The 14,460-nt window shown below is 33.8% G+C and overlaps 1 protein-coding gene across 1 annotated transcript in view; it reads right to left on the bottom strand.

The window, feature by feature from the left end:
• Window positions 1-10,887: 10,887 nt before the first annotated feature.
• LOC119771133 overlaps window positions 10,888-14,460 on the bottom strand; it is a 35,784-nt gene continuing 32,211 nt past the window's right edge. Inside the window, exons 3-4 of the mRNA XM_038266543.1 lie at window positions 11,002-11,795; window positions 10,888-10,951 (exon numbers count right to left, since the gene is read on the bottom strand). Of these exons, the coding sequence (XP_038122471.1) occupies window positions 10,888-10,951; window positions 11,002-11,783 (846 nt within the window). The 5' untranslated portion in view covers window positions 11,784-11,795. The remainder of the gene's footprint in view (window positions 10,952-11,001; window positions 11,796-14,460) is intronic.

Below are 14,460 nucleotides of genomic sequence, written 5' to 3' on the forward strand. Positions count from 1 at the left end.
ATGATCAACGACGACCAACCGGTTCAGGCTGCAAATTATTGAAAAACATGTATTTTTTCGCATGCTCAAAAATTGAAGGGGTCGTACCGCCCCTCCGTCACGAGATATCAAAAAACGGACCTCGGATTCGTGATCAGGGACAAAAGTTACCCCTTAGGACAATATTTCACGCAAATCGAAGAGGGGTCGGTGCAATGTTGTGTAAGTTGGTGGAGAATTACCCAGCTATTTTTCATATTAATATTTTTTTCTTGTTAGACCAATACAGTTCATTACAATGTCTTCCTCATCCCTCTTAAAATTTTATCGGCAAATCGTGGAGACAAGAAAATATGTTGACCATAACCCGAAAATGTTGTCGAAATCTATTAAAATACTCAAAACACTTTTTATAGCATTTATCAATTTTATGATCACATTAAACATTTTCAAGACTCAAAAAAGCTACAATGTTGGGAACATGAAAACCGAAAATTATTTCAAATTTTGTAATTTAAGTTAGCAAGTAAGTAATTAATACGAATTCATATCACCTCCCAGTTCTACATGACAAAGATGATGATGAGACTGGTGATAAACTAACCAGACCCGGACAAGTTCGGTAGCGTCGATTACTAAATGTCCAACAAGTCTCGCTGTAGCAGCAAAAAAAAAGGAAAAACACGCGCCCTCGCGAAAAGCTTCCATAATAGGGTTGGGTGCCTCTTCTGGTGGCGATGGATCGAAACACTGCTTGTTGGGTGAAAATGCAATCCGCTTGAGGGTGTCTAACATTAGGGGACGTTTGGGGTCGAATTTGTCCTAAAAAATAAACATTAAATTCGTAAGTTTAATCTTCAAATAATAAATGATTTTAGTTTGAAATTTTTTTTTAAATCACAATAGAGTCACCCCAACCTACCTTAAAATCAAGCAAGAAAAGAGAAAAGAGAACAAGTTTGGCAAAGAGGCAACTTCAACTTTATGAGGAGGGGACGGGGGGGAGCCACCTTAGTTCCGTTTTAGACCACGTTTTGCACAGGTATAACTTTTGCTTGAGGAGAGGGTTGTTGTTGCTGTTTTTTTTTTGTTACGGTTGGTCATTGAGTCGTTTTCACTTTGAAGTGACAGCTCGCGAGCGAAAGATGATGATTTGCAGCATGCAGTGAGCTTGGACCGCGGTGGTGGTGCGAATTTATGAAAGAAAAGAGTTTTTGGAGAGTTCAGGACAAGTGGCTCGGACAGGTGCCTCCACGTATTGTACGAGTTGGGTACGGTAAACATCTCATCCGAAATGGGTCTAGTGGATTTGTGGTGTTTTGAGATGAATGATTTTTAATTTATTGTTAGCATCTTTTAGAGAAATTTTAACTTAACCCTTTACTGCACAAATTTGTTTTCGAGATTTTTTTTTCTCCCGTGGAGGTTGTTTTGAGAAACTTTTGTTGTACAAAAAACTTTACTTCTCTTGTTTTATGTTTTTATATTTTTTGCTTGTTTTACACATTTTTTGCTATAGAGTGGCATCATTATCATTTAAATTGTAAAAAATGCCTAGAGGCATAGTCTGGGGCACTACAAAAATTGCTGTATTCTTCTTTTTCATTTTTCTATTAAAATATAGGAAATATTAGTTAAAAACACTGCCAAAGTTGACCCCTAAAAATTACATTTTTTTAAATATTGGATAAGTTACATAAAACAAATAACACTTCCAACTCAAAAAATTTCTAAAATTTTATGAGTTCTTTCCAATGCTTTTTCAAGATCAAAAATTGGTTAAAAAAATGATTTTTGGAGATTTTCTAAATTGAAGCTCGTCTAGAGACTGGGTTGGGTTGGTTGAATATATACGGTTTAAAAAGCTTATAAAAACAAACGCTACTTTGGTTTGTCTTTACTTAGTAATCGAAAACTCATGTCAATATATGTTTGTAATTTAAATTTAAAGTTTGAGCTTATGATTCTAGATAATTAGAATGCATCATAAAAATTTGTTTAAAAACTTTTATTTATTCATTAAATACACCCAACCGGCAGTCGCATGATTGTGATACATGGCGGCATGAAAATATATCAGAATCTTCATGAAATCTGTCCTCATGCATTTTTTGCGATATAGGGGTATGACATTTTTGCCCGTTACCGACAATTATCGACATTACCGACGGATGATTGATTGTATTGCAGAAAAAAAATCTTAACAAGCCGAGGATTGAGCCATCAACTTCTAGGTTGATGATCCGACACGCTACCATCGCGCCATAGACGCTTAATGAAATGTGAGGGACAGAGCGCGAACAAATTGTTCTCTCTGGAGTGTTGCTCGGGGACGCGCCAGTATTATATGTGTTTGTGAGAACTGCAGATCGCTGACATGCTTACACGCGGGCAAAATTGAGATATGAGCTTGCTGCAAAAACTGTTATAAAATGTAACATTTTCTGTAGCAAATCCACTGTTGCAGATTTTGAGCTATATATTTCCTTTGGGTGTACCAACAATATCTAAAAAACTAAAACTATGTAGAATATCAAAAAAAGAAAAGTGCAAAAAAATACAAAAAAAATCTCAAATGCATCCAAAATACAAAAAAAAAAAAACTAAAAATACCAAAAACCAAAATACAGAAGAAAAAAACAAATCTGTAAGGCTGGTACAAATGTTATTTAAAGTTTTTGGGAAAATTTAAGTGCAAGTAGTTGAAATCAATTTAAAATGCATTCCTCTGCGTTTGGAAACATTTTTAGCATGTTTGGGTTGATTTTTAAATCTTTTGAATTTTTGAAAATTTTCGATGTTTATTATCGCAAAAACATTTTTTTCTCAAATAATTTTGTTTTCGGCAAATTTAACATTTTTTGAAAACTAATGATTGCAAAACAGCTGAACTAGTGTAAAATGTATTTTAAAACACTTTTCCATGTAAATTTTGAAACAATGGCTTTTTATTACAAAACAGCAGTTCCATATGAATGTCAAAGAAAAAAAATAAAAGTGCTTCGATTTGGCTAAAAAAAATGTCTGGAGGTTTCTTGGCCAAAATAATTAGACCCGTATTTTTTTGTTTGGCCCTTAGGGTGGCCTACACTGTGTTAGGGTGGTCCGAAAAATGGCTAATTTCGTCGATTTTCACAAAACCATTTTTTTTTCAAAATATCATAACTTCGCTCCATTTCAACCAATTTTAGCTGTCTTGGGCGCAAATGAAAGATGATAAGTTTGACTTCCAAGAAAAAAAAATGTGGAGTTTCAAAAATCTAGCCTAACATTTGAAAAAGTCTTATGAAAACATCAAATGCCGTTTTGACGGTGTTCATTAACAGGATTCAGAGGTATGATTTTTTGAAAATAAAATCTAGGGTTTTCGACGCGCCGCGCGCAAAAACGGGAAATTGACGAAATCGGAAACGAAATTTTTCGAGTTATCGCAGTTTTAGTGAAAAAAGTTGATTTTTTGCAGATTTCGTCAATTTCCCGTTTTTGCGCGCGGCGCGTCGAAAACCCTAGATTTTATTTTCAAAAAATCATACCTCTGAATCCTGTAAATGAACCTCGCCCAATTTATGATATGTTATGTTAAATTGTCCGAGGAATCCGTCGAAAATATTTTCAGATATAGGCTCTTTGGTCCAGACTTTTTCAAATGTTAGACTAGATTTCTGAAACTTCGTGCTATTTTTCTATGAAAGGCCAATTTATCATCTTTCTTTTGCGCCCAAGACAGCTAAAATCGGTTGAAATGGCGGGGAGTTATGATTTTTTGATAAAAGTGGTTTTTGTAAAAATCGACGAAAATGGAAATTTTTCGGACCACACTTACACGGCGCAGGCCACCCTTATTGCCAAACAAATAAATACGGGTCTAATTATTTTTTCAAAGGAACCCTTTTTTTCAACTTTTTTTATTAATTTTTTTTTTCTTGTACTTTCATATGAAACTGCTAAATAATTACATTTTTTTATTTTTTGAAAAAAAAAAATGATTTTTGAAAAAAAAATAATTGTCGGAAAAATTTACTTTTCAATCGAGTTTTTTTGTCTTCAGTTTTTAAGGTAAAATCATATTTGCAACCGAAAAGTACTTTACAGATTTTATAATAAAGTGCACCTTTCTCAACACTTTAGTTAAATTTTAACTGATAAATTCCAGTTTTTCGATTTAAAAAAAAATGTCCCTGATTGTCCATTCCTAAAAATATTTGTTTCGAAAAGTTGAGAAAATTTCGCAGATTGGACCTCTGGTTGCTGAAATACAGTGAAAAATGGAAAAAGAAACAAGAAAGTTTGAGTTGAGTGTTATTTTCATAATAAAAAAAATTAAACAATTGTGAAGTTTGATAATCTTTTCAAAAAATATTGATTTTTAAGATTTTGGAATCAACTCTTACATTTCAAAATGGCGTAATATTGAATATTAAACCTTTTTGCATTTCTATTTCAAAGCACTTGAAAGCAAAAAATCTGAAAAATAAGGAGAATGAAAATGAAAGGCAAGAACACTCTCAAATTGCACCAGTTTTGGAGGAATCAAGTTTTTACTTAATATTGCGATTCAGACTAGTATGCACTAATTTTTTTTAAAGGATTGTTGTTAATTTTTTTTCTAGATTTGAAGTAAAAAATCGTTGATTAAAATTATGTTTTCGGCAAAATTCTGAACTACAAATAAATCATTTTTTAAAACATAGTTGAGGATTGAAGGTAGTGTAGCTAAAAAAGTATGCTTTTAAGTTAAGTGTTTGAATGTGAAGAAATAAAAATTGTTAAAAATTTAAAAAATTTAAAAAATCCATAATTAATACTACGATAATTGCTAACTAAATTAAACGAAACGTTATCACTGACAGCAATCGTCTGGGTTACCTCAAACCTGTCCATCTGCTCATCTTTCCTCTTCTCCCGCCAAGCGCAATTATTCAAAAATTGACCCCCAAAAGAACCCAACCAAACACAGATAGCCTTGCCCCAATTTCCAAAACCCAACCCACAATCACAATCACACATATCGCACACAACTATGTCGGTAGTCTCACACCAACTCAAAAAAAAAAAAAAATTAATTCAAGATCTCACCTCGCCTTAACGTTTGCTGGGTCCACCGCTCAAGATGTAATTTTGCCCATTTTCCTTCATTAGTTTGTGTATGTGTTCGTGTGCGCACACCACTTTTTTCCCTTTTGCCACAGTCTCACCCATGTGTGTGTATTTGTTTCGCTGCATTCGGGTGTGAGTTTTCCACCCAAAAGTTAACGAAATTTAGTGCAAAAAGAGAGTGCTGCCGACGACGACGAGTCGTGCAAGATCTTTTCGCGTTTTGAGTTTTGACACAGTTTTCGCAGCGTTCGCGTAATTATTTGTTGTGGTGCACAGTGCCGCACCTTAAGAGAGTCAATGTCTCTGCGAGGGGGAGGGGTGGGGGGGGATACCAAACTTGCATCTTCTGTTGAATGAAATGTGAGGAAAAGTGAGTGCAAGTGTGTGAGAGGGAATAAAGGCTAATGATATTTTTGTTTCTCTTTTTCTTTGATGCATGGTTTCGCGACTTTATTTCAATAAATTTGATTTGGATGATTTTTTTTGAGGTGGTTGGACTCAGGTTGGACCACAAGGAAACTAAATTTGTCTGGTCTTCTTTAAAATGAATTTGATTTGTCTTGGGGTGCCATAAGTCTCAATTGAAAATAATAAAGTTAAGTTCAGAACTTTTCAGCATTCATTTGAGAACTGAAAAGTTAAACTTTTCAGAACATGTATCAAAAAGTTCCCTTTTACAGCCAAATTGTGTCCCCATAGACTTCAGAATTTCATGTTTTTTCTGTTATCTTCTTCTGGCAGTAGAACCTGTTGCCGATTGCCAAATCAGCCGTTTTACCAAATGCCCTTAGGCAATGGAAAATTTCGCCTGACGCATTTTTTATTTTAAAAATTTATTTGAAAACTGCAAACCTTTTTAAGATATTTAGTATTTTTATTATTTTTCTGTATTTGAAAACCTCAAAACAAACTCGTTCTGACTGCTTGGGAATTAGGGTCATCCATTTTTGGAAATTCTAGACCTCCCCCTCCTTCTCTCCTCCAAATACACAATAGAATATAAAAAAAATCCTTTCTGAAATAAATCTGTTCCCTCTCCCTTCCTCTCAACAGTCCACTTGGTCTATGGATGATCTTTCGATAAATAAAAAACGAATGACAAATTTAGAACAAACTAATTAAAAAAACCTTTAAATCTTTGTTCACGGTTTCAAGAGTACAATCACTCACAAAAATTGAAAACAACTTATTCCAAGGACTTCCAATGTCTAAAAATATGCAAAACAAATTGTTTACAGAGAGTTTTAGATACAGAAATCACCCACGTTTGAACAAAACCAAAACATCACAGAAATCAACCTCAAATAATATTTTATTCAAAAATAAATAATATAAAAAATAACATGAAAACTCTTCTAGTTTAAAAAATCTCTTCCAACATCCTTCAATCAACAATTTAACGGTCAATTTGAATGAACCATGCCGACCAGCTTGATTTCACCACAGCTCATTTGCATGCGTTTGAAAGTTGCTTAAACATGTTGCGCGCATTCACAACTAGATGGCTCTATTGAGGAATGATTGATGAGTTTTTAAAATAGGTTGTTCAAAGATTTTCGTCTGTTTGTCTGTGCATAAATTGATGTTAATTTAATATAAACATATATTTGAAAGAATTTCTTTTGTTTTGAAAAAAAAAAACAAAAAAAAAACTTAAAAATGTGTATTATAAAATTATTTTTTCTCGTTAAGACGTACCGTAAACTGGGGTGACTTTGATAGCCCGGGGTGACATTGATAGAAATTTGATTTGGCCAATAATTTTGATACATCCAATGTAACAGTCACATTTTGCAAATATGTTCGATAATAAGCTATCCCTTAATGCTTACATACTCAAAATTCTCAAAAATGTTTAGATATTGATTTGACGGGCATTTGAAAAACCTATCAAAGTCACCCCAGTTTACGGTATCCTTGGATGTCAAAGAACATTCATGGTAGGTATGGAATTTTAGCTTTCTTCAACCTTTGAAAATAATTAACAAATAACTCAAGATGTCACTACACTACAACAGCTGTGTTCACTGTCACTTTAATTATTCTAGAATCTCTATCTTGAGAACGGAATTTCTGATCAATTTGGAGTCAAAATTGTAAAATGATAAGGACAATTTAAATAATTAGGTTGTACTCTAAAAAAATAATTATTTTTATTTCACTTTTTATTCTAAAAACAATCATTATTTTTCATTATCATCATCATCATTTAGTGCGTCTATCCCGGGAATTCCCGGGACAAAATTCCCGGGATTTTTTCAAAACCGGGAATTCCCGAATCCCGGGATTTTTAACAGTTTGTCCCGGGAATTCCCGAATTAAAAAAAAAAACAAATTTTGGTCAGAAATTCAGGTTTGGTTGTGGAAATAGATGAACAGTTGAATTACCTTATAATCGATAATAATGTTAAAGCATTATTATTTTTATTCGACATATATCAGCATTAATTTGATTTATTAGGGAAAACTTTTAAAATTTTAGTTTACCGATCTGCAAAATGCCTAGCACTTTGAATATTTCCTATTTGATTTTATATATTTTTAAAAGATTGAGATATCTACGTATATTTTTGATTTAATATTTGAAAAAAAAAATCAAATCAAATTATTTTTCATCAAACACCGGCATGTGGGTCAAATAAGAACAAATGAAACGAATTAAGATAGCTATAAACCATTTTTTGCATGATGTTTTGAATGACTTTGGTTAAAACAGGAACAGAACAAAAAATATCACAGATTTATTGTACTAAAATCTCATTACCTATTCAGACTGTATTCTTGTTTTTTCCTAGCGTTAGTAACTTAAAGATAATTTGTAAAATATAATTTTGCAAAAGTTTTTTTTTGTGATAGTTGAACTTTTCAGCACTAGTATCAATATTTTTTTATTTTTTATTAATTTCAACGGTAAATTTCCATTCAAAAGTTTATTTGGGTTTGCAAAAATGTTGTAAGCAACTTGTTGTAAAACTTGTTTTTTTCCAGCACTTGTTGTACTTCTAGATTACTTCTTCAAATCAACCAATGCGCCAAGAGTTTTCTATATACATACGACATTTTGAAAAGGTAATCGAGATTTTTCCGATAAATGTACGAATCGTGTTGAAAAAATCTTCATTTTGCCACTTACTTGCCATTAACTTTTATTATATTAAACATGAAATTCAAAACTTATCTAAAATTTTACATTGACTGGTGTCATTTTATTTGTTGTCGCCTCTTGTTTTTTTTTTTAAATATTTTTATAGAAATTTTTCAAGCCTCTCTGGTTATGCCATATAAAAAAGAAATATATTTATATAAGACTTATTTGATTTGAATCACATTGTAGTTCATTTATAATCCAAAGCACAACAAAGAACAAAAATAAACTTATTTTAATTTCATTTAAGCTATTTAAAACTGTCGTCCTTGTTTAGCTTGATGTAGATTATCACCAATTGATACGATTGAGCTAATTCTATGATTTTAAGGTTGAAAAATAAAACAAATATAATGACAGCATAGCTTTTATGACTGTTTCAAAAAAATCCCGGGATCCCGGGAATTCCCGGGATTCTAAAAATATTTTTCCCGTTTCCCGGGAAATTCGAAACCCGGGAAATTTGGACGCCCTAATCATCATCATATTTTTTGAAAAAATCTTATTTTTTGGAAAAATCAATAACATATGATCGACTGTTTTAAACGTAATTTTTCGATCGGTTTTAGCATAAAAAAATCCTCTTAAATTTTATTTTTTCGAAATAGAAAAGCAGATTTTCGCAAGTTTTTCGGATTTTTTTACTGTGTTTAAGGTTGCCCCCGTCGAGATATATTTTTTTCTTAAGGTTCAGCAAATTTCTATGAAATTAATTGCTGAGATACATCCACAAGAAGAATAAAAAACAAGAAAAATGTGTAGAGTTATGAATCCAGGAATTATTCTGAACCCTTCAAAAATATATTTTCAGGCGTGAGCACTGTAGATAAAACTTCATTTTGGATTGATCTTGAAATCCGTTAAGTGCTTTTTGATTCCAAAACCGATCTACATTTATAAACGACGTTAAAAAACGCAATATTTTATTTTTATTTAAGATTATTTATAACAGTGGTTCTAAACCTTTTTCGACCTATTCCCTCCTTAGAATATTGTCATGACCTTAATTCACCCCTTCAATTTGAAATTTGGTATCAATCCACAAAAATCATGATAATGTATGTACAATGATTGAATTTTTCACTGCAAAATAGAAAACTATTGCAATATAAGAACATATTCTTAACGATTTGTTTTAATTTTTTTTTCATAATTTGGTTACTTTGAATGGAATGCAAAACCTGATTTAAAATATAGAAAAAATCTTAAAGAAGGATCTCCTACAAACAAAAATATTCGAAAAAAATATTTTAAAAACCTAAATCCCTGCTCATGTTTGAAGGATTGTTAATGTCTGTATCACAAACATTTAATACAGCTCATTTTTGAAAACTAGAAAAAAATATTCAAGCCTTATTCATGTGTTTATTAATAAAGATATTCAGAGAAGTTGATTTCTTCAAAAAACATTTATAAATTTTTAATTTGCTCCAAGAAACTGAATAAAAAAAAATTCGAGGAAATTTACACATTTCACGAGAATTTCAAACATCATATAAAAAAAAAGATTCAAGAATTTCTATTGCATCCTCTTTCCCCCCAGGGGGGAATTCCTCACCGGTTGAGATTGATTTAAAAACATGCAACACTACCAATTTTATGCTTTCGCTGGATCTTTGCCCAAAAGATGATTTTTTAACCTTATAGGTCGTTGAAAATGTTTTCCAAAGTTTATGTCGCCACCCTTCAAAATTGGCCCAAAAAATCAGGGTGCAAACCTTGTTTTAAAAAAATTTAGAATTTCAATGGAAATAGAAACCTTATTATCTGAAAACCATTGAAAATGCCATTTTCCTACGTTGATGATCATATTTTGATTTTTTGTTAAATTCCAATGTGCAGTACTGAAAAAAAGTTTATGTTTAAGTAAAATGAAGTCATGTTCCATTTTCATATAACAGGCCTGACTCGATTGTCCGAAGTTCGATTATCTGAAGGTTTGTATGGGACTTCGAATAAACGAATCACGAACAAAAAAAAATATTTTCGCCTTTTCATTTTCACGTTTTAACATCACTTTCGTGTTTTGCGACCCGACTTTAGTCAAATTTGAATAATGCATTTTTCAATATTTCATAACCGCCATTTTGGCCGCCATCTTGGATTTAAAATTTGAAATCACTTTTGCGTTGTTTAGGGGTTTTACGGAAGTTCAACAGTAAAAAATAAGATAAGGATTTTTTTATTTCGTGATTCGATTATCCGAAGTGAAATTTTTCCGAGGCCTGCGGATAATCGAGTCTGGACTTTGGTTAGAGTCGAGAGACATAAACTTGTAGTAGGGGAACAGCATCTAATTCCAGCGTGCCTCTAATGTTGCCATATCAGCACTTTGACATTCAATTACAGCTCATTGAAAGTGTTTTCAACTGAAATCGAGTGATTAATAGCTCAATAAGAAGTAAGCAAGCAAGTTTCTACCAAAAGTTTTGCAAAATAAGTTGTTTAAATAGTGAAAATCAGCAAATTGGATGGAGTTAGAAACGAGTGGTTAACCCGCCAAACATACGAGACTTTCCCCTAGGACATTTTACCTCTCAAAGCTTCATCGCGATCTGATGCCAACTCCATACTGTTATAACTTTACGAAGAAGCTTTCATGATCCACAAAAAAGCTCTCTGAAAAAACCTAACATGAATAACGCCTTACCACCTTACCCATTCGCTTAACGTCTCCCTATATTTCCCCCAAAGATACCACCCGCAAAGCTCTCCACCGCGAGCTTTTCCCTCCCACAAAAAAAAAAGAGAAAAAAGAGCAAAAGCTTTTTCGTACTCACCCATGCTGCTGCCTTCGCAAACAAACGCATCCACCAATCAGCAGCCTACTCCTCCTCTCCGGCGGCGTCCTCCTCATCTCCCTCACCGTACTTCCACCGTCATCATCATCGTCATCGTCTTCCTCTTCACCACCGTCATCGTCATTCCCCCCGCCGTGACTACTGCTGACGACGCTACACTTGGACCCGCAGCCACTCTTCTCGCAGTTGTTGCAGTTGCTGAAGCTGAACGACGAGGTACAAAGCGTGCAAAACGAATCCAGCTGAGACACCAACCCACCGGCCAGGCACTCCTCCAAGCTGTAGTGGTTCATGATGATCCCGTCGTCATCGTCCTCATCGTCATCGTCATCAAGCTCATCCCCGCATCCCTGCTGGGAAATCGACCTCAGCAGGGCGTACTTTTCCGAGTAACTCCGCGAGCAGCTCGTCATCGTCAGCGTGCCCTCGTCGTCGCCCTCCTCCCGGTCCTCCTCCCGATCGTCCGAGGAAAACTCAAAGCTGGCACTCTCGACTCCCCACTCCCGAAAAGACTTGGTCCGCTTTCCGTCCAGCAGCGGGTTCGTCTTGAACAGGTTCGTGTAGTTGGACGGGGAGAAGCGCACGTTGTCCAGCTTGTTCACCATCGACATGTTCTCGTTGAAGTGGATGATGTTGATGTCGTTGTACTTTTTCATAAAGTCCGCCGAGTAGCCCGACTGGATGTCCTTGAGGGACTTTTTCGACTTGGGCGCGCCCGACTTGATCAGGTCCAGCAGGCACATCTTGATGTCGTCGAACATGGTGGCGCGGGGCTGCGGTGCGGGAGAGGGAGAGAGAAAGTTTGGTGAGTTCGATTGGCGTGTTTCGAATGAGTTCTAAGTCGAGAGTAGAATAGTATAGTGTTAAAAACACGATTAGTGTTTTGATAACAGGAGCCAAGGTCACTGTGTTTCTTAAACATTTTAGCTTAAATGTTTGCAAATTAAATTGATTACAATTTCAATTAGAAAAAAATACAATTAAATGTCTATTTAAGTAAGTTTTGTTAAAAAAAACACCATTAACCTTCAATAAATTTCGAAATCAGCTCAAAATTTCTAATTAATTGTTTTATTTTCTAAAAACATAAATGTTTCTTACCGCTAAATACATTTTGTATCAAGATTCAAGCATTTTCTACATTTGCTAAGAATTTTTTTCTACTGAAAATGTCTTTAAATCTGAAGATATATTTGAACATTGTTGCAATAACACTTAAAAGAGGTCAAATATAAAGTAATTTAAATTGTTCTTTGTTTAAAATTGTCCTGGCACTTGGGAATTTTAAAATAATCCTCTTATCAATGTTTTGCCAAATATAGTAAACTAACTATAAGAACACTTCATAATTTTATGAATACTACTTTTTGAGGTTCTTTCAAGCTCAGTATGATTACATTTATATCTAAATCACATCTTTCATCCTTTAAAATAAATCGACACTTACGGTACTACCTACCTACCTTTGTACTAAAATATTCAAAACAAGTTTGAATCACTCAGTTTTGCCTTCCTCACTGAGGTAAGGCTATAATCCTGCTCGAAAAATGAACTTTTGAAATACAGCTCGTAGACCTATATTCATGTATACTTATCGACTCAGAATCGAAAACTGAACAAATGTCTGTGTGTGTGTATGTGTGTGTGTGTATGTGTGTGTGTGTATGTGTGTGTGTGTGTATGTATGTATGTGTTGAAAATTCTTGCCAAGTTTTCTCAGCACTGGCTGGACCGATTTTGATCAAACTGGTTGCATTCGACTTGGTTTAGGGTCCCATACATTGCTATTGAATTGTTTGAAGTTTCGATAAGTAGTTCAAAAGTTATATATAAAAATGTGTTTTCACATTTATCCGGATCTCACTTATATGCATGAAAACTATGTCCGGATCCATCATCCAACCCATCGTTGGTTAGGTAATCAAAAGATCTTCTAACGAGTCCAAAACATTGAAGATCTGGCAACCCTGTCTCGAGTTACGACCACTTAAGTGATATTTATGTACTTTTTTGAAGCCGAATCTCACTTAAATGTATGTAAACGAAGTCCGGATCCATCATCCGACCCATCGTTGGTTAGGTTATCGAAAAACCTTTCCAACGAGTCCAAAACATTGAAGATCTGGCAACCCTGTCTCGAGATATGGCCACTTAAGTAATATTTATGTACTTTTTGGAAGCCGGATCTCACTTAACTGTATGTAAACTATGTCCTGATCCACCATCCGACCCATCGTTGGTTAGGTAATCGAAAAACCTTTCCAATGAGTTCAAAACATTGAAGATCTGGCAACCTTGTCTCGAGTTATGATTACTTAAGTTATATGTGTGTACGTTTTTTTCTGGATTCAAAAAAATAGCCGAAATATGTGTCCAAACCACTCATATTACCCATTGTTGGTAAAAAGTGAGGAAGGCATTAGCCACATTGGTGAATTAAGTTAGTTTTTTACGACAAATTAAATCTCACTAATACATTTGGGTCCTTAAGTTAAGCTTAGATTGGTGATATTATTGTTTACAACAATAATGCTTATTTTTCTGAGTACAATGACCCTTTGTACAACTAAAAGATTTTACAATTAATTTTTAATGCATTTAAACAAAAATACTTCGTGGTCTTTCTTGACAAAAAGCATTCAACTTGATAACTCGTTCCAATGGGAACATAGTTGATCCATCGAAAAATGTTCTCTTGTCAATATATTTTTTAAAATTAAAATGATTAATTTTTTTTGACAGAAATTGTTCCAAATTTCTTCCTAAATAAAAGCAAAACAAACTTGGCTCCAATACCATTTAAAACAATACTTTAAATGTTCTCAGTACGGTTTGTTCAAAATTATTATATTTTTAGTGGCTCTCACGTTATATTGTCCAATAAACGAAAATCTTGCATTTCGGATGTCACACAGCAAAATAAATAGAAATCCAGCAGCGTGTAAAAGGCCAGGGTGTAAAATAAATTTTGCATTATTTTATGAAATTCTATGTAATATTACACCCTCCAATATGTAGCACATCAGTATGGAAAACCTACTTGACCGAAATGAAAAGTTCATGTATGCGTTTATTCTTTCCATTCTTCTTCGGTCTGATGGCCGAGCGAGCTAGGGTGCCAGTCCTTACTGTTGGTGCTGGGTTTGAATCCTGTCAGTTGCATTTATTTTTTTGTGTTTACAAAAATTAATATTAAGTGTCTTTTTTGACGAAGGTGTTGTGCATGCTTTTGCATGCGATTTTACCATCGGACTTTTAGCTGTGCAGTTAATGTACTGATATAAAAAATAATCGGGTTTCGCAAGGAATTTTAAAAATTCGCCATCCTTATTAAATAAAAATCACCCTAAGGTGACACAATTTTTTTTTGATCCATTTTCATTCTCAAATAGCGAGCTATTGATTTTTTTTCAAAGATTTTTTTATGAGAACATTGTG

This window comes from Culex quinquefasciatus, chromosome 1, assembly GCF_015732765.1.
Source record: "Culex quinquefasciatus strain JHB chromosome 1, VPISU_Cqui_1.0_pri_paternal, whole genome shotgun sequence".
NCBI classification, from domain to species: Eukaryota; Metazoa; Arthropoda; class Insecta; order Diptera; family Culicidae; genus Culex; species Culex quinquefasciatus.